Source organism: Bombina bombina, chromosome 6, assembly GCF_027579735.1.
Source record: "Bombina bombina isolate aBomBom1 chromosome 6, aBomBom1.pri, whole genome shotgun sequence".
NCBI lineage: Eukaryota > Metazoa > Chordata > Amphibia > Anura > Bombinatoridae > Bombina > Bombina bombina.
The window spans coordinates 600,846,181-600,867,750 of record NC_069504.1 but is presented as its reverse complement, the minus strand read 5'-3'; the positions used below and the strand labels follow the sequence as shown (position 1 = coordinate 600,867,750).

Sequence of the window (21,570 nt, the reverse complement as noted above, 5' to 3'; positions counted from 1 at the left end):
CTGGACCAGCAGTTCCAGTTTGTGGCCCTTCCGTTTGGTCTGGCATCTGCCCCAAGAGTCTTCACAAAGGTTCTGGGAGCTCTTCTCGCAGTAGCGAGAGCCAGAGGAATTTCAGTGGCACCTTATCTAGACGATATCCTGGTCCAGGCTCTGTCCTACAGTCTTGCGGAGGATCACTCGAGAGCTCTTTTCCTTCGGTCCCACGGGTGAAAGATAAACGAAGGAAAGAGTTCATTGGTCCCCAGCAACAGGGTGGAATTCCTGGGTACGATAATAGATTCTTCAGCCATGAAGATATTTTTGACAGATCAGAGACGCTGCAAGCTTGCGTCCAACTGTCTAGCTATTTAGACATCCTCTGGGAAATCTGTCGCCAGGTGCTTGGAGGTGATCAGACTCATGGTATCCAGCATAGATGTAATTACTTTTGCCAGGTTCCATCTGAGACCTCTACAGCTGTGCATGTTGAGACAATGGAACGGCGATCATTCGGATCTGTCTCAACAGATATCTCTAAACAGACCGGTGAGGGAGTCCCTATCTTGGTGGACCTGAACGGGGCAGTTGTCTCAGGGGACATCCTTTTTGAGACCATCCTGGGAGATTGTGACCACGGATACAAGTCTATCAGGATGGGGAGCTGTTTGGGATGCCAGAAGGGCACAGGGCAGATGGACTCAAGAAGAATCGAGTCTACGATAAATATTTTGGAACTTCAAGCGATATTCAACGCTCTGAGGGCTTGGCCCCTTCTGGGGTTGTTCTGATTCATCAGATTCCAGTTGGACAACATTACCTCGGTGGCTTACATAAACCATCAGGGGGGGACGAGAAGCTCCCTAGCTATGAGGGAAGTATCTTGGATTCTGGAGTGGGCGGAGACTCACAATTGTTCGCTCTCAGCGATCCACATTCCAGGTGTGGACAACTGGGAAGCGGATTTTCTGAGCAGACAGACGTTTTATCCAGGCCAAGGGTCCCTCTATCCCGAGATGTTCGCAGAAATCTGCAGCAGATGGGGAACGCTGGAGATAAATCTCATGGCGTCCAAACTCAATTGCAAGCTACCCGGATATGGGTCACGATCCAGGAATCCCCAGGTAGAACTGATAGATGCCTTGGCGGTACCCTGGGACTTCAACCTAATTTACTTATTTCCACTGTTACCTCTTCTACCTTGGGTAGTAGCCCACATCAAGCAAGCTTCTGCTATTCTGATTGCTCTGTCGTGGCCGTGGAGGATGTGGTTTGTGGATCTGGTGGCGATGTCATCTCTGCCGTGGAAGTTACCTTGTCACAGGGATCTGCTGGTTCAAGGTTCCTTTCTACAACAAAATCTAGATTCTCTGAGGCTGACTGCGTGGAGATTGAACGACTAGTCTTAGCCAAGAGAGGATTTTCGGAGAATGTGATTGACACTCTCATTCAGGCCAGGAAGCCGGTCACTCAACGCATCTACCACAAGGTATGGAGGACCTATTTGTCCTGGTGTGAGGAAAGAGGATATCCCTGGCACAAGGTTAGGGTATCCAGGATTTTGGCCTTTCTCCAGGACGGTCTGGATAAGGGTCTTTTGCCCTTATCCAGCTTCCTGACATTCAGTCCTTTGTTCAGGCTCTGGTTAGGATCAGGCCTGTTTTCAGGAATCCAGCTCCTCCATGGAGCTTAAACTTGGTTCTTATGGTCTTGCAGAGGGCTCGGTTTGAGCCTATGCATGCACTTGACATTAAGGTTCTTTCATGGAGAGTCTTTTTATTACTGGCTATTGCATCGGCGCACAGGGTCTCTGAGTTGGCGGCCTTGCAATGTGAGCCTCCCTACTTGGTTTTTCATGCCGATAAGGCTGTTCTTCACACTGGATTGGGATTCCTTTCCAAGGTGGTGAGTTGTAACATCAATCAGGAAATAGTTCCTTCTTTGTATCCTAACCCTTTTTCTTCGAAGGAGAGGTTACTTCATAATCTAGACGTGGTTCGGGCGTTGACGTTTTATCTTCAGGCCACAAAGGAGTTCAGACAGACTTCATCCTTATTTGTTGTGTATTCAGGGAAGCGCAGGGGACAAAGGTTGTAGGAAAGATGCTAAGGAGCGCCTAATATATGTTAAGGCAAGGATAGTATTATTTATTATACAAGGATATTAGAAATTAATATTACAATAGCTAAAATTCATGGATCCATGATATTACACAACAATAAACCAATAAATCAATAAAATAAACCAATAAAATAATGTATAAAGTTGCACAGACTGATATCCGTTTTGATATTGCACAAATAAATGACAATTGACTGATGAAAATACTATTGCACCAACCAATGACAATATTGCAACTCAGGTTAACAATGTGGAGATCCTAAAAAAGTATTTAAGATCAAATACTATATAGTTAAAAACAAGTTCTGAGTCATATAAGAAAAGTACAACAAATAAGTGAATGAACCTTAGGTATACCTAAAAGGTTAAAAAAATATGTGTATACACAAAGGTGAAAAAATGATAAAAAAATGGTAATATATGTGAAAAAATATAAAAATGTCAAAAATAAGATGGAAAACATAAATTATGCTTACCTGATAATTTAATTTCTATCTGTGGGAGGAGAATCCTGTTTCTCTGGCGGCGGACCTAAATTTGTTAATAATCTTCTGGCACCATTTATACCCTGATATTTCTCCTACTGTTCATTGTTCCCTTGGCAGAATGACTGGGGGATGAGGGGAGTGGGGGAGATATTTAAGCCTTTGTCTGGGGTGTCTTTGCCTTCTCCTGGTGGCCAGGTTCTTATTTCCCACAAGTAATGAATGAAGCAGTGGACTCTCCATCCCACAGATGAAAATGAAATTATCAGGTAAGCATAATTTATGTTTCCTCTCTCCTTCCTCTCATATCTCTCTTTCTCTCTCTCTCTCTCTCTCTCTCTCTCTCTCTCCTCCCTTTCGTCTTGGTATCCTAAACTTTAAAAACTCTCCTGTCTTGTAGATCCTTCACCTCACCTACATATGAATGATTAGCATGCATTAATAAGAAGAAATAACCATGATTTCTCTATTGGAGCATGGCAATATAGTTCCATTACAAATTTGTTATAAATTTCCAGTTTAAAATGACCTTGATAAAATATCCTAATTTGAAACTCTATACTTTTCCCAAAGCAAAACTCTACCATCTGTGTTCTTATCTATGTGGGCAGAATAATCACATCCTACAACCTTGAATTAGACCCAGCATAGATTCTCATATCTCATGAGAAAACGGGTGCTTTAAATTCATATACTTCTGTTATGAGCACATTTTATACCAATTAAAACTAGAAATAAACTAAATACAACTCTTGAAGCTAAGTAAGAATAAATTCAAGTGTATGTATGAATGTGTGTGTGTATTATATATATATTATAATATATAGAAACAATAAATGTGATTGCATGTACTCTTCTTGGGTTTTTGCCCCCAAATTTTTACTGTCGCATTTGCTATTCAAATGTTAATAGTAATTCTATAGATTTAAATGGCAGAATATGTGTCAAGGGGAATATTCACCAATTGGAAAAAATCCGAGATACACCAATCCTTATTCCCAAAACCTCTTTCTTTTTTTGTTGCTTTCTGTAAAGTGCAGTTCTGTGGATATATTTTTTATGCACAACCAAGATGAGTCACTTCTATTACCTATAAATACCATGTACATACATATTAATGGAAATATATTGTTTTATTGTATGCAGAAATGTTGCAAGGCTTCAAAAAATGCCATTGAAATTCTACCAGAGAACCTAAATGTTTTTTGGAGGAATCATCTACTGGAAGTGGATTTCTCGGACAATGCCCTTAAGGATGTCCCTAAGTCTGTGTTCCAGCTGGAGGTAAGAAATATATATATATATCATACCCTGGAGATTTCTCTCTGCTCTGACTCATGTATTAGGGAAAGAAGTATGGGAACTAAATATATTTACTGACGTTTAAATCATTGCTAAAAAGGTCTAGATGCCAATGTTCTTAGCTCAGGATTAAAGAAGAGAAATGCAAAAACACTAACCAATCATAGACCTTATTTCATTGGGTTAAAACATAAGTAATTAAAGCAAAGAAGAAACAAAAAAAAATCTGCTTTTTAGCATTTAGATGCCTTTGTAGTAGATTGTGGAGAGAATAAGCACCCAAAATAACAATTAGATTGCACCTGAGAACAATAATGTACATTATAACATATATAATGTACATTATTGTTCTCAGATGGAAATTAAATTATCAGGTAAGCACAATAATGTACATTATGATATGATTGTTTTAGTAGGTGACATGTTTATATAAGTAAACCATTATCAGGCTCTAAGGATCTTTCTACAAGTGTCTTGTGATAACTATGTCCAAACACTGATACAAGGAGGCAGGACATTTCTTTTTGTAGTTAGTGATTAATCTTTTAAAAATATGTAGTCTCAAAACAGCATGTTTGGACTTTGTTTAGTTTAGATTGCTTAGGAAGTGACTACTAATTTTGCACTTTGAGGAAAAAAATAATTTAGATTGACTTACAATTTCAGCCATATTTGTTTGGGTAATTGAAATGTACACATTCTAGGGCTCCTTACAAAGATAAGTGTCAAAATATGACCAAGTATAAAAATACTCATGTATTTTTAAGTCTCACCACAAGGTGGCATGTGAACCTCATTAACGAGAGTAACCTGCCTGTGAAATTCCACAACGTTGCATAATGTAAAGGTTAATTTTTGACAAGTTAAACAGTAACTGTTGTGCTGTGGTGTTTTCCAGGTTTTACAGTGCTTGAAGCTTTCGGGGAATCAGCTGACTATGCTGCCTTCTGGTGACTCCTGGACCTGCAAACACCTAAAGTGTCTGGACGTCTCCAAGAACCAGCTTGGAAGGTCAGGTGCTGTGCCCTGATAAATGCTACAGAATGGGACATTGCATTCAGAATATCAACTAAAAACAAAAAACATACTAACATATTGTAAACAGCTGTAATTCTGCAACATTGTTATTTATAGATATTTTATATATATATATATATATATATATATATATATATATATATATATATATATATATATATATATATATATACATATATACAGGTAGCCCTCAGTTTACGCCGGGGTTAGGTTCCAGAAGGAATGGTTGTAAATCGAAACCGTTGTAAATTGAAACCTAGTTTATAATGTAAGTCAATGGAAAGTGAGGGAGATAGGTTCCAGGCCCCTCTCAAAATTGTCATAAGTAACACCTAATACATTATTTTTAAAGCTTTGAAATGAAGACTTTAAATGCTAATCAGCATTATAAACCTAATAAAATAATCACACAACACAGAATATATAATTAAACTAAGTTAAATGAACAAAAACATTTGCTAAACAGCATTATAAACTTAAAAAAATATCACACAATACAGACTTCACTTGCATTTTTCTGCAAACAGTTCTTTCTATGCATTTCAATCTGGACTGATTTATAGACAGGAAGATCTTGTTCCTTTGAAATCTGCTCGATAGCTCAGGTCTGGTTAAACTGATTAATTTCAGCTTGCTTGGCTTTGCTGCAACACAAGCGGACAGCTCCACCTGCTGGCTATTTTAATAAATGCACTGCTTCTCAATGCTTTTCAATAGCAGTCACATGACTGGAAAAAAAGGTTGTTATTCTGAAATGGTGTAAATTGAACCGTTGTAAAACGAGGGTCACCTGTACATATATATATATATATATATATATATATAATCTTGAGAATGAAAGTCCAGAGCGAAGTAAAACTTGAAATCCTTTATTATAATCCACTTATGGTAAAAAAACATGGGTGCACCAAAAGCACTTAAAAAATACACACACGTAAGCAACAGGCTGACATGTTTCGGCCTCTTGCCGTAATCGTGGCTGACATTGTGTAAACGTGTTAGTGATTTAAAGGAACATCTGTTCTCTCATAGGTTGACAGTATACCAATCACAATTGTTTTCCTAAAGTGCTACAATTAACCTCTTATACACTTGTCTGCCCTGACTAGAATAATCACATATAATTCTTCCCTGCTGCAAACAACAGGTACTGAGTAAAACATAATACATGTCAATTTTGAATTTTAGATATACAAATAGTGAGAAGTTACACGAGAAGTTTGGCTATCAAAAAATGGGAAAGAAATATAAATGACCTTAAATAACATTTGGGAGGATATATTATGTGATAAAATTGGTTTGGAGTACCAATAAGTAGACTGAGTTAATAAATAATTGTTATATCCGGTATATTAAGCAACAAAGAATAAAAGCTGCTGTGTACTATGCACATTATTGTTGTAAATAAATGAATATATATATACATCAAAAACCACATTAGGATTTGTAACTAATATTCAAGCATGAAATATTTTAATCCAGATATAACCAATTCAATATATGTTATAATATCAATGGATCCAAAATTATGGGTATATAAACAAAGTCCACATAGAGGAACTCCAAATATACCTGATGGGTGTATACGGGGGCAGTACAAATAAATATACATTTCCATCCAACAATCTTAATATGTATGATCAAAATTTATAAGGATGTAGGAATGAATGCTATCAGTGTATACCTTCAATATCACAACGTAAGATAGCAGCTTGATGCTCTGCTAAACTAATCATTTGTTAGAGAAACAGTGAGACCTTGAATGCAGAGTCACAGACCAGAACACACCTGGTATGGTAAGACCCAACTAATCAATTTTGGAACATTATTTCCAATAATTGATTAGGTCGTATTCAAAATTGAGGCCTAAGGGGACCCGTGTCTGTAACCAAAATATCCAAAACATTTCACGTTTCCCTAGTGCCTTGTCTCCTCTAGTGCCTTGTCTCCTCTAGTTCTTGATAAAGGCCTGACCAGGCTGAAACGCGTAGAAATTTGCTCATAACTTGTGAAATTAAGTAGTAGGTAAGGTGGTTGAGACCAACTCTAATTCACAGAGTTGTTGTTTCTTGGAAATACCATCATACCCATGATCTACTTTCTTCTGTCCAGCACTGGAATCTGAATAATATGGACGCTGTTACAAACTTCACTTGCAATACAACTGCTTGACTTACATATGCGGTAGGTGCTGTGCATTGAGCCTCTTTAATATATGAATTGACTCTATATGCGTAATTCCCACCCATGACCCACATTTGTTAAAAGCAGTCTGATTCATTTTTACTTCAAAGAAACGAAGTCTGTCGTTGCTTATCATTACTCCTGCACTTTGACCTCCTGACCGGAACCGGTCCACAGCACGGGACATCCCGCAAATACGGCTGTGAATGTGTCTTTGAGATTTAACTCACAGTGATTGGATACAAGCCAGAAGATTCTGCAAGCTTTTCGCTGTTTTAAAACAACGCAGAGGGAATTTTCCAAGTCTTACCTGCATTCATATAAACAGCTGGATCAGACACTCTAATCACTGGCCTGATTGTGAAAAGACGGTAACATTGACTCTGTTTCAATTTTAACATTGTGTTACTTTGCAACATATTATTATTTTTATAGTTACTTACAGCACTACACACTGATGTTTTATAATTTATGTTGATTCTTATCCTATTTTAATTGTACTATTTTACTTTGTATCAGATGCCGGCATCGCTTATTGTAATACAATTATAAACAAATATAAACTTTTCTTTCATGTAATTAGCAAGAGTCCATGAGCTAGTGACGTATGGGATATACATTCCTACCAGGAGGGGCAAAGTTTCCCAAACCTTAAAATGCCTATAAATACACCCCTCACCACACCCACAATTCAGTTTTACAAACTTTGCCTCCGATGGAGGTGGTGAAGTAAGTTTGTGCTAGATTCTACGTTGATATGCGCTCCTCAGCAAGTTGGAGCCCGGTTTTCCTCTCAGCGTGCAGTGAATGTCAGAGGGATGTGAGGAGAGTATTGCCTATTTGAATGCAGTGATCTCCTTCTACGGGGTCTATTTCATAGGTTCTCTGTTATCGGTCGTAGAGATTCATCTCTTACCTCCCTTTTCAGATCGACGATATACTCTTATATATACCATTACCTCTGCTGATTCTCGTTTCAGTACTGGTTTGGCTTTCTACAAACATGTAGATGAGTGTCCTGGGGTAAGTAAATCTTATTTTATGTGACACTCTAAGCTATGGTTGGGCACTTTGTTTATAAAGTTCTAAATATATGTATTCAAACATTTATTTGCCTTGACTCAGAATGTTCAACTTTCCTTATTTTTCAGACAGTCAGTTTCATATTTGGGATAATGCATTTGAATTAATCATTTTTTCTTACCTTCAAAAATTTGACTCTTTTTTTCCCTGTGGGCTGTTAGGCTCGCGGGGGCTGAAAATGCTTCATTTTATTGCGTCATTCTTGGCGCGGACTTTTTTGGCGCAAAAATTCTTTTCCGTTTCCGGCGTCATACGTGTCGCCGGAAGTTGCGTCATTTTTTGACGTTATTTTGCGCCAAAAATGTCGGCGTTCCGGATGTGGCGTCATTTTTGGCGCCAAAAGCATTTAGGCGCCAAATAATGTGGGCGTCTTATTTGGCGCTAAAAAATAAGGGCGCCGCTTTTGTCTCCACATTATTTAAGTCTTATTTTTTCATTGCTTCTGGTTGCTAGAAGCTTGTTCTTTGGCATTTTTTCCCATTCCTGAAACTGTCATTTAAGGAATTTGATCAATTTTGCTTTATATGTTGTTTTTTCTCTTACATATTGCAAGATGTCTCACGTTGCATCTGAGTCAGAAGATACTACAGGAAAATCGCTGTCTAGTGCTGGAGCTACCAAGCTAAGTGTATCTGCTTTAATTTTTGGTATCTGTTTCTCCAGCTGTTGTTTGTATTGCATGTCATGACAAACTTATTAATGCAGATAAAATTTCCTTTAGTACTGTTACATTACCTGTTGCTGTTCCGTCAACATCTAATTTTCAGAGTGTTCCTGATAAACATAAGAGATTTTATTTTTTAAATCCATTAAGAAGGCTATGTCTGTTATTTCTCCTTCTAGTTTACATAAAAGTCTTTTAAAACTTCTCTTTTTTCAGATGAATTTTTAAATGAACATCATCATTCTGATACTAATAATGATTCTTCTGGTTCAGAGGTTTCTGTCTCAGAGGTTGATGCTGATAAATCTTTGTATTTGTTCAAGATGGAATTTATTCGTTCTTTATTTAAAGAAGTATTAATTGCATTAGAAATAGAGTATTCTGGTCCTCTTGATACTAAATCTAAACGTTTAAATAAGGTTTTTAAATCTCCTGTAGTTATTCCAGAAGTGTTTTATCTCCCTGATGCTATTTCTGAAGTAATTTCCAGGGAATGGAATAATTTGGGTAATTCTTTTACTCCTTCTAAACGTTTAAGCAATTATATCCTGTGCCATCTGACAGATTAGAGTTTTTTTGGGACAAAATCCCTAAGGTTATGGGGCTGTCTCTACTCCTGCTAAATGTGTTACTATTCCTACGGCAGATAGTACTTCATTTAAGGATCCTTTAGATAGGAAAATTGAATCCTTTCTAAGAAAAGCTTACTTATGTTCAGGTAATCTTCTTAGACCTGCTATATTTTTAGCGGATGTTGCTGCAGCTTCAACTTTTTGGTTAGAAGCTTTAGCGCAACAAGTAACAGATCATAATTTTATAGCATTATTATTATTCTATAACATGCTAATAATTTTATTGGTGATACCATCTTTTGATATCATTAGAGTTGATGTCAGGTATATGTCTCTAGCTATTTTAGCTAGAAAAGCTTTATGGATTAAACTTGGAATGCTGATATGTCTTCTAAGTCAACTTTGCTTTCCCTTTCTTTCCAGGGTAATAAATTATTATCTCAACTGTTTCTGGAAGGAAGGGAACTTTTTTACCAAAGGATAAAAAATCTAAGGTAAATTTAGGTCTAATAATCATTTTCGTTCCTTTCCTCACAATAAGGAACAAAAGCCTGATCCTTCATCCTCAGGAGCGGTATCAGTTTGGAAACTATTTCCAGTTTGGAATATATCCAAGCCTTATAGAAAACCTATAGCCAGCTCCTAAGTACCCATGAAGGTGCGGACCTTATTCCAGCTCAGCTGGTATGGGGCAGATTACGTTTTCTTCAAAGAAATTTTGATCAATTCAGTTCTCAATTTCTGGTTTCAGAACATTGTTTCAGAAAGGTACAGAATTGGCTTCAGTTAAGGCCTCCTGCTAAGAGATTTTTTTCTTTCCCGTGTCCCAGTTAACACAGCAAAGGCTCAGCATTTCTGAAATGTGTTTTCAGATCTAGAGTTGGCTGGAGTAATTATGCCAGTTCCAGTTCTGGAACAGGGGCTGGGGTTTTATTTTATCTCTTCATTGTACCAAAGAAGGTCAATTCCTTCAGACCAGTTCCGGATCTATCAATATTGAATCGATATGTAAGGATGCCAACATTCAAGATGGTTACTGTAGGACTATCCTGCCTTTTGTTTAGCAAGGGCATTATATGTCTACAATAGATTTACAGGATGTGTATCTGCATATTCCGATTCATCCAGATCACTTTTAGTGTCTGAGATTCTCTTTTTAGACAAGCATTACCAGTTTTGTGGCTCTACCGTTTGGCCTAGCCTCAGTTCCAAGAATTTTTTCAAAGGTTCTCGGTGCCCTTCTTTCTGTAATCAGAGAACAGGGTTTTGGTATTTCCTTATTGGACGATATCTGGGTACTTGCTCAGTCTTCTCATTTTCGAAGAATCTCATACGAATCGACTTGTGTTGTTTCTTCAAGTTCATGGTTGGAGGATCAATTTACCAATCAGTTCATTGATTCCTCAGACAAGGGTAACCTTTTTAGGTTTCTAGATAGATTCAGTGTCTATGACTCTGTCCTTGTCAGACAAGAGAAGTTTAACATTGATATCAGCTTGTCAAAACCTTCAGTCACAATCATTCCCTTTGGTAGCCTTATGCATGGAAATTTTAGGTCTTAGGACTGCCGCATCAGATGCGATCTCCTTTGCTCGTTTTCACATGCGACCTCTTCAGCTCTGTATGCTGAACCAATGGTGCAGGGATTACTCAAAGATATCTCAATTAATATCTTTAAACCGATTATACGACACTCTCTGACATGGTGGACAGATCACCATCGTTTAGTTCAGGGGGCTTCTTTGTTCTTCCGACCTGGACTATAATCTCAACAGATGCAAGTCTTACAGGTTGGGGAGCTGTGTGGGGGTATCTGACGGCACAAGGGGTTTGGGAATCTCAGGAGGTGAGATTTCCGATCAATATTTTGGAACTCCGTGCAATTTTCAGAGCTCTTCAGTCTTGGCCTCTTCTGAAGAGAGAGTTGTTCATTTGTTTTCAGATAGACAATGTCACAACTGTGGCATACATCAATCATCAAGGAGGGACTCTCAGTCCTCTGGCTATGACAGAAGTATCTCGAATTTTGGTTTGGGCGGAATCCAGCTCCTGTCTAATCTCTGCGGTTCATATCCCAGGTATGGACAATTGGAAAGCGGATTATCTCAGTCGCCAAACGTTGCACCTGGGCGAATGGTCTTCACCCAGAGGTATTTTCTCAGATTGTTCAAATGTGGGAACTCCCAGAAATAGATCTGATGGCTTCTCATCTAAACAAGAAACTTCCCTGGTATCTGTCCGGATCCCGGGATCCTCAGGCGGAGGCAGTGGATGCATTATCTCTTCCTTACAAGTGTCATCCTGCCTATATCTTTCCGCCTCTAGTTCTTCTTCCAAGGGTATTCTCCAATATTCTAAAGGAATGCTCGTTTGTCCTGCTGGTAGCTCCAGCATGGTCTCACAGGTTTTGGTATGCGGATCTTGTCCGGATGGCCTCTTGCCAGCTGTGGACTCTTCCGTTAAGACCAGTCTTTCTGTCTCAAGGTTCTTTTTTCCATCAGGATCTCAAAACCTTAATTTTAAGGTGTGGAGTTTGAACGCTTGATTCTTGGTCAAAGAGGTTTCTCTGACTCTGTGATTGATACTATGTGACAGGCTCGTAAATCTGTATCTAGAGAGATATATTATAGAGTCTGGAAGACTTATATTTCTTCAGGATGGTTTAGATAAAGGTTTGTCCGCAAGTTTCTTGAAAGACAAATCTCTGCTCTTTCTGTTCTTTTTTCACAGAAGGATTGCTAATCTTCCTGATATTCATTGTTTTGTACAACCTTTGGTTCGTATAAAACTTGTCATTAAGTCAATTTCTCCTCCTTGGAGTTTGAATTTGGTTCTGGGGGCTCTTCAAGCTCCTCCTTTTGAACCCATGCATTCTTTAGTCGTTATATTACTTTCTTGGAAAGTTTTGTTTCTTTTGGCCATCTCTTCTGCCAGAAGAGTCTCTGAATTATCTACTCTTTTTTGTGAGTCTCCTTTTCTGATTTTGCATCAGGATAAGGCGGTGCTGCGAACTTCTTTTGAATTTTTTACCTAAGGTTGTGAATTCTAACAACATTAGTAGAGAAATTGTGGTTCCTTCATTATGTCCTAATCCTATGAATTCTAAGGAGAAATCATTGCATTCTTTGGATGCTGTTAGAGCTTTGTAATATTATGTTGAAGCTACTAAGTCTTTCCGAAAGACTTCTAGTCTATTTGTCATCTTTTCCGGTTCTAGAAAAGACCAGAAAGCTTCTGCCATTTCTTTGGCATCTTGGATGAAATCTTTATTTCATCATGCCTATGTTGAGTCGGGTAACACTCCGCCTCAAAGGATTACAGCTCATTCTACTAGGTCAGTTTCTACTTCCTGGGCGTTTAAGAATGAAGCTTCGGTTGATCAGATTTGCAAAACAGCAACTTGGTCCTCTTTGCATACTTTTACTAAATTCTACCATTTGATGTGTTTTCTTCTTCTGAAGCAGTTTTTGGTAGAAACGTACTTCAGGCAGTGGTTTCAGTTTGAATCTTCTGCTTATGTTTTTTCATTAAAATTTTATTCTGGGTGTGGATTATTTTCAGCAGGAATTGGCTGTCTTTATTTTATCCCTCCCTCTCTAGTGACTCTTGTGTGGAAAGATCCACATCTTGGGTAATCATTATCCCATACATCACTAGCTCATGGACTCTTGCTAATTACATGAAAGAAAACATAATTTATGTAAGAACTTACCTGATAAATTCATTTCTTTCATATTAGCAAGAGTCCATGAGGCCCGCCCTTTTTTGTGGTGGTTTTGATTTTTTTATATAAAGCACAATTATTCCAATTCCTTATTTTATATGCTTTCGCACTTTTTTCCTTATCACCCCACTTCTTGGCTATTCGTTAAACTGAATTGTGGGTGTGGTGAGGGGTGTATTTATAGGCATTTTAAGGTTTGGGAAACTTTGCCCCTCCTGGTAGGAATGTATATCCCATACGTCACTAGCTCATGGACTCTTGCTAATATGAAAGAAATGAATTTATCAGGTAAGTTCTTACATAAATTATGTTTTTTATTATACTCTTGTGTAATCCACATTCCTTATATAGTTCTTTACCTCTCATATGCTGTTTTGTACAGCGCGTTCCCATATCCCCTTGTTCTTTTTCTATTTTGGTTTGATGTTAGGAGGTGCACTTACCTTTTGGGAATAGCATTTGAGATTTGAGCGTTGTATCTTATACCTACCCTGTTGTTTTGATAGGTGATTCCTTATCCTGGTGTTGACATCATTCGTGGTGAGGCCCACATACTGCAGATGACACACAAGTCAAAACATATATGACATAGGAGGATATACAGTTGAGGCAAGAACCAATGTTAAATTCTTCGTGTGTTACTTCAGAACGGAAATTGTTTTTGAAAATATGCCAAATTCACAAGGTCTGCATCTGGTTCTGCCGCATCTGTACATCCCCCTATGTCTAAGCCAGGAGCCCTGTAGGGATGGAGTCAGAGAGGGCAACTCAGAGGGTGAAAGAAGTTTTCCTAAAGTCCTACTCTTCCTGTAGGAACAGCGTAAGCCATTGTCAACACATTCAGTAAGTTTGTCATCGGCTGCAAGCATCTTGAAATGCTTCCTTACAATTCCACAGATACTCTTATATTCCTCACTGTATTCAGTGACAAAGGTGAATTGATCTTTATGTCTGGACTCTACCCTCTGTGTTTGGTCATCATTGGTTGTATGGTGTAATAAAGAATGTCTGTCCAAGCAATCTAATGCCGTTGTTGCTCTATCCAAGACATATCTAGGGTACCCCCTTCGTAATCTCTCTCTCATCTCTCTCTCATCTCTGCTCTGTTTGATGTAGGTTCTTTCCTCTGTACAATTACGCTTGATTCTGATAAATTGCTCCTTAGCGACCGCAAATGGTACATGCTTAGGGTGGCAACTACTAGCATGCAAAATTGTATTTTTGGTAATCGGTTTCCTGTAAAGATCACTTACTATCTGTCCATCACTATTAGCTGTTAAAGTAAGATCTAAATAGTTGATGGTAGTCTCATGTTTCTCATGAGTGAATCTTAAACCCACAGAATTCTCGTTCAAGTAGTCTATAAAGGTTTCTACCAGATACTGGTCCCCTTGCCAAATGAAAATCAGGTCGTCAATATAACGCCTGTAAAAGGCAATATGATCCTTGAAGGCATTCCTATCTCCAAAGATGTGGGACAGCTCCCACCATCCCATGAAAAGGTTGGCGTAGGAGGGGGCAAACTTCGCCCCTATCGCTGTCCCACATCTCTGGAGACAGAACTTGCCCTCAAACCTGAAAAAATTGTGAGTTAAAAGAAACCGTGCAATTCTCAAAATATAGTTTACAAATTCTGGAATAAATTTAGACTAGTTGGAAAGGAAGAACGATAGGGCTTGTAAACCCAACTCATGTGGGATGGACGAATAAAGTGCAGTAACGTCCACTGTTACCCAAACGTTCCTCCTATCCCAGCGTAATTTTTCAATCAAATTGACCAGATCTTTAGTGTCTTTGAGATAACTTTGTAGGGAGATAACAAAAGGATGCAAAATAGCATCAAGCCACTGGGAGATGTGTTCAAACATAGAACCAATCCCACTGACTATCGGTCGACCCTGAACATTCATTATTGTCTTGTGCACTTTCGGAAGGTGGTGGAAGATGGGCACCACAGGATGTTGAATGTACAAAAATGTGTACGTAGATTGATCAAGGTGCCCATCTTCCAAACCATCATCCAAAATTGACAGTAAATCTTTTTGAAAAGAGCTGGTCGGGTCACTGACTAATGGTACATAGTTGTGTAAGTCATGTAGTTGTCTATGTGCTTCTTCAATATAAGCACATCTATCCATGACAACAACAGACCCTCCCTTATCCGCTGTGCGGATCACAATATCATGATTTCCTGCAACTCAAGAAGTGCATCTTTTTCACCTTTGCTCAAATTGTATCTTTTAGTCTGGATAGAGTTACTGTTTAGTTTCAATTTAGTTAGATCTGCCTCTATTCTTTTGTAGAAAGTTTCAAGAACAGGTCCCCTATTCTGAATGGGATAAAATTCTGAAACATTTCTAAAGCCATTGAAACTATTACTGGTATTTCCTTCATCCAAAGAGTTACCCTGTCTCAGCAAGTAATCAAGTGTACTTACATCACAATTTTCCTCAAAGTTTAAGGATTGAGATTGTACAGGCAATGTTACCTCCCTCATATCTCCTCTATATTCCGCTGCAGAACCACTGAAATGTTTCTTAAGGGTAATATTGCGGATAAGTTTATTAATATCTAGCATAGTTTGAAATAAATTGAAACTACATGTGGGAGCAAAATTCAAAGCGGAACTGAGTGCTCTTAGTTGTAAGGCAGTTAAATTGAAAGAGGACAAGTTTATCACATTATTCAATGATATTTCGTATTTTTGTTCCCCCTCAGGGTGTATCTCTCTTGTAGTTTCTCTTGCCCTATACCTGTTTTCTCTGCCGGTTTGTAAAAAACCTGCTCAAATACCTGGCGATCTACGCCTGTGTTGGTAGTAGGTCCTGTCTGTACAGTATTGGTGTTGCTGGTATATTTTAGATCCTGTGTTAGTGGGAGATTTAGGTTTAACTATCTAGTTATTTGTACTCAGTGTCTGTGTAGGGGCATTTATAGTAACCTGTTTATCATAATTCTTGGCCGTGTTCTTGAGAATGCCCTTATTTGGTGCTGGCTGATTTTCACCACCAGAGGCACCAATATCATCCCCTGAATCACCCTCACTGCCAGAAGTACCAGAGTATGTTGTGTCTTTAGTAACTGACTGTTTGTTACCCCCCCTACCTCTACTTCTGCTCCTTGACCTCCCCCTTTTATTTGATCGTCTCCCTGTGTGACTATTCAGAGAATGATGCCAGTTGTATACTGTTTTATTCTCATAATCTGAGGTATAAATATATACACACACACACACACACTACCTCTGCACACCCTGTGTCTTCTTACTAACTGGTGCTGAGTCTCCCAAACACAGTCAAACAAATAAACCTTGCACCCAGTTTCAGTCCAAGAACACCACTTTATTAATTCCACATTATGGTGTTACCTCTTTAATCCAACGTTTCGGTCCTCCACCCAGGACCTTTGTCAAGGATACTGGTATATGTATATATAAATAATATCTAATGGGTTGTGTTTTCAAATAGCAAAAACAATTAAAATAAACCTAAATGAGCAATTTCCATACTTCTTATTCTGTGCATTTGGTCTTTGGAAATACATTTTAAACTAATTTTACGATACATTGTCCCTTTAAAGGTCAGAATTTTTTTTAAATTGTTTTGCTATATCATTAATACGTAACCTGATTCAGTACTTTATTTTCGATTCATGCAAACATTGTTAGTGTAGATATCTATATTTGATTTCAGTGATGTCATTTTTTAGTAATAAGTGACGAAAAATAAAATGACTAATAAAATAGAAGATATATCAATAATTAAACTTGTCAAGTTGCGTAACAAAGTATATATTTTAGTGTTCAGAAAGCTCCCAGTAATCCATTGCTGCTCTTTCAACAAAGGATTCCAAGGGAATGAAGCAATTTGATATTAGATGTAAACTGGAAAGCTCTATCTGAATCATAAAATAAAAAATGTGGCTTTTATGTCCTTTTCTATTTGATTAATATAATTGGCTGTAACTTTTTTTCCATAATGCTAACAGTAGGATATATCTCCAAGCTGTAGTTTACAATTTTCCAGACACAACTGTTCCCCTGCACTGATAGTTAAGAGCGGCTTTCTCTGAACTGATTTATCCCAATGGTTTTAAAAGTGTGAGGCGGCCTCCCCAGTGGGGCTCTAGGACATATAAGGGGAGAGGCGCTGGAGCAGTAACACTTAGCACTATCTTATGGAATCCACAAGCAGCAGCTGACTTTGGCAAAATAGAGAACATGTTTTTAAGAGCTTTCTATGACACTTGCCATGTTGTGGTGGAATAAGGCAAAGGGGGAAGTAGGTAGAAAAAAATCGCTCAAAGACTTTGTTGTATTTGTTGTCTTGATCAGTAACTTGTGTTTAACACAGAAGTAACAAAGTGCAAATTGAAATGTGAGATGCTCTTTTGCTTGATAGCTTTGTGTAAACCCTGAAACATTGCAATGTTCTTTAAAGAAAAAAAATAAAGTAACATCTATTATGAGGGGGGCTGTCTTATAATTTTCATCAGAGGGGAGGCCCACTGCCTGAGACTTTTAAACCCCCTGATTTATCCTAATAATTGAGGTTCTAATGAATAAACCTGCACAAATAATCACCCAGATTACAAGTTAAGCACTCAGGCCATGACTCCCCTGGGGGGAAAGCCGTGTTTGGAGGAAGCCAGATTAGTCATTGATGATGTGTGAAGAGAGGATCTCTGGGGGGGGGAGCTGCTCTGGCTCTGAAAAAAACAAAGGTAAGTTTTTAATCAAAACGGCTGCTTTCTAAACTTTGATAATTGAAAGTGCCCCTGTTTTTAATAGTATTTTTAAAAAACGGGCTTTCATTCATCAAAGTTTACCTTCACTTTAAGTTGCGGTCATATTCAGACCGGAGGAGTAGCGCTTATTCGCACCGATTTTGTTTTCCTTTCACTTGAGGCGCAGTTAAGTTCAGTAGCACGTGACCTTCCGCTACCGCTTCAGACTTAATACAAGCAGTTAGTAGAGCGGAGCATAAGGGATACGTTAACAGCCTAGCTTAATGACGACTCTTTGTAAGAGGTCTCCTGCTGTCTGTGACGATAACGATCGTCTTTGTAGAGACTGCTGTGCTGAGTAGACGATATTAATTGTCTGTTTTCCTGCGCCGGCGAAGAGTTCCGTTTTTTTTCTTTACTAGTGAATTAGTCTCTGATCTCCGGAGGGTGAGTTTTCCTTAGTATTGAGGTTATAGAGGTGCAGGGCAGTAATAAATTACTTTACTCAAACAAATAATTGCTGTTATTTTATTTTTATCTATATCTTTTTGGGGATTAGACTTGGTCTTATTATCCTAAAGGGCATTAGATTTTTCCTTTATTATGGAGTCTATTAATAATTTGTCTATCAATTTTGAAACTTTTTTTTATTTTTTTGCTTGGAAGTTCCTATTGTTCCGCCTACGCAATTTTGTACCACATTCTTAAATAAGTCTTTGTTATACAGGGACAAGAATCCTTTTCTGAGCCAGTTATCTCTCATGACGAGGTCGTCCATACCATGCCTCGTCTTTCTCCTTAATCGCCCCAAGCTTTATTTACGTCACAGGCAGTGCCCTGTGGTTTATTTTAACAGGTTCCTGGGGTAGTTATTTACCAGGTGATTTTGCTGCCCTAATAACTTCTGCAGCATTGACAGCATTCCCTTTATCTGGGATAAGGAAGAGAATATCTAGGAATTTCTCATTCTAGGAGTCTTACTCCGCTAAGTCTGCGATAGTCGCTCTTTTTCGTTTATCTGTAGAAGATCATTTTCTCGGCAGATCTGATGGAGAATTTTCAGAAGCTGAGTCTGTAGATGGAGACACAAGTCCTAGTTCAGTAGATCCAGAGGAAGTTAATTTTAGCTGAAGCACCTTCGGTTACTGTTGCAGGAGGTCCTTGCTACTTTGGAAGACTCCGACTCTACTGTTGCTGAGACCCCAAAGAAGTCAAGTGTTTGATGTTATTCCTTCATCTGTTGAGATTTTTCAAGTTCCAGACCGGATGACGATAATTATTTCTCAGGAGGGAAAGAGGAATCTTTTTTTCCCCGTCCCCTTTTTTTAAGAGAATGTTTTTTCCAGTGACTTGTGGCGCACTGTGCCTAAGGTAGAGGGAGCTATCTCTACTCTGGCCAAGAAAGCCACCAATCCTATTGAGGATAGTGCTTCTTTTAAGAATCCCATGGATAAGAAGCTAGAGTCTTTCTTAAAACAGATGTACTTTCATCAGGACAATGAAAACCTGTTGCTACGGTTGCGGGGGCAGCATCTTATTGATGTGATTCCTTCTCCACCTTATTTTCTATAGAGGAAATCCAGGATAGGATCAAGGTGCTAAGCTGGCTAATATCTTTATCTGTGATGACAGCATGCAAGTGGTTAGACTGGGAGCCAAGATCTCCAACCTTGCAGTTCTAGCTCACAGAGCTCTCTAGTTAAAGTCTTGGTCGGCAGATGTAACTTCCAAACCAAGCTTCTGCTTTTACCGTTTAATATATATGGGAGATTGTTATAAGCATTTTTTTTCATGTAAATAATTCTAAATGCATGTTTTGTAATTTTATGTTTCATGGTTTATTTTTTCTCTGTGCAGTAAACCATAGGATACAAATTGCTATAAGCATTCTATTTGCTTATTTTAATCATTTCCTGCTGTATATTTGCAGTATTTTACTCTGCAGGTATATGCTTAATTTTACATATATGTCCTTCTCTTTCAATAGAAGGGACAAACAATTTGCATAAAGGAATAGGGTCAAGGATTCTATTCAAATTTTTTTGTGGTTCCCAAAAAAGAGGGAACTTTTATCTCATTTTAGACCTAAAGTGTCTCAACAAATCCTCAAGGTTCTGTCCTTCAAAATGGAAACTTTGTTCCATTCTACCCGGAGGGTCAGTTTATGACTACCATAGATCTGAAGGATGCGTATCTTCATGTTCCCATTCACAGGGAACATTTCCAGTTTTCTGGGGTTTGCTTTTCTGGACAAACATTTCGAGTTTGTTGCTCTTTCCTTTGGTCTGACTACGGTTCTTCGAATCTTTACAAAGTTTCTAGGGGATCTCTTGACGGTGGTCAGATCTCAGGGAATAGCGGTGGCACATTACCTAGTTGTCATCTTGGTTAGCGCGCCATCTTTTCAGCTAGCAAAAGCTCATGCTGAGATGTTGTTGTCTTTTCTGCGTTCCCACGGGTGGAAGGCGAATCTGGAATAGGGTTCCCTAGTACTAGATACCAGGAAATAATTATAGATTCTCTATCCATGTATATTTTTCTGACAAATGTCAGAAAATACAAACTTCTTGTTTCTTGCCTTTCTCTTCAGTCCTCTGTCCGTCCATCAGTGGCTCAGTGCATGGAGGTATTTGGTCTGACGGTTGCTTCCATGGACATCATTCCATTTGGTCGGTTCCATCTGTTACCTCTACAACTATGCATGCTCAGTCAATGGAACGGAGACCACTCAGATCTCTCATAGAGAATAGCTCTGGATTCTCTAACAAGATATTCTCTTTCACAGGATTTTTTGTCTCAGGGTGGATACTTTCTGAGACCTTCCTGGGTGAAGGTGTTCACGGACGCCAGCCTGTCAGGCTGGGGAGAGAGTTTGGGGTTCCTTAAAAAAATCAGGGTCTTTGGACTCAAGAGGAGTCTTCTCTTCCCATAAGCATTACAGAATTGTGAGCAATCTTCATTGCATTATCAGCCTGACCTCAACTAGTTTTGGTCCGGTTTATCAGATTCCAATCGGGCAGCATTTCCTCGGGGCCATACATCTACCACCAGGGAGGAACTCTGACTTCTTAAGCAATGAAGGAGGTGACCCGCATTATCCAGTGGGCGGAATCTCACAATTGTCTCCTATCTGCCATCCATATTCCAGGGGTGGACAATGGAAAGCGGATTTCTGAGCAGACAGACTTTTCATCCCGAGGAGTGGGTTCTCCATCCGGAGGTATTCTACATGATATCCCTCAGGTGAAGGGTCCGGAGTTGGATCTGATTGCGTCGTATCAAAAAGCCAAACTTCCAAAGTATGGGTCAAAATCTAGAGGTCTAGCTGATCTGATCGATACGCTAATGGTGCCTTGGATCTTCGGTCTAGCTTTTCTGTTTTCTCCATTTGCTCTCCTTCTGCGAGTCATTGCTCGTATCAATCAGGAGAGAGAGCGTCTGTAATTCTTATAGCTCCTGCATAGACTCACAGGATCTGGTGAAGATGTCATCTTTTCCACCTTGGAGGTTTCCTCTGAGGAAGGACCTTCTACTTCAGGGTCCCTTCCTTCTCCCAAATCTGGATTCTCTGAAGCTGACAGCTTGGAGATTGGACGCCAATTTTTTGGCTAGGCGTAGCCTTTCTGAGAAGGTCTTTGAGACTGTACTTCAGGTTTGTAAGCCGGTTGCTTGTAGGATTTGGTATGGTGTAGATTT

The 21,570-nt window shown here is 38.8% G+C and overlaps 1 protein-coding gene across 1 annotated transcript in view; it reads left to right on the top strand.

Moving 5' to 3' along the window:
• The window catches only part of LRRK1 (leucine rich repeat kinase 1), a 395,700-nt gene that overhangs the window by 209,638 nt on the left and 164,492 nt on the right, over positions 1–21,570 (top strand). The window contains exons 10-11 of the mRNA XM_053717594.1: positions 3,729–3,866; positions 4,783–4,895. Of these exons, the coding sequence (XP_053573569.1) occupies positions 3,729–3,866; positions 4,783–4,895 (251 nt within the window). The remainder of the gene's footprint in view (positions 1–3,728; positions 3,867–4,782; positions 4,896–21,570) is intronic.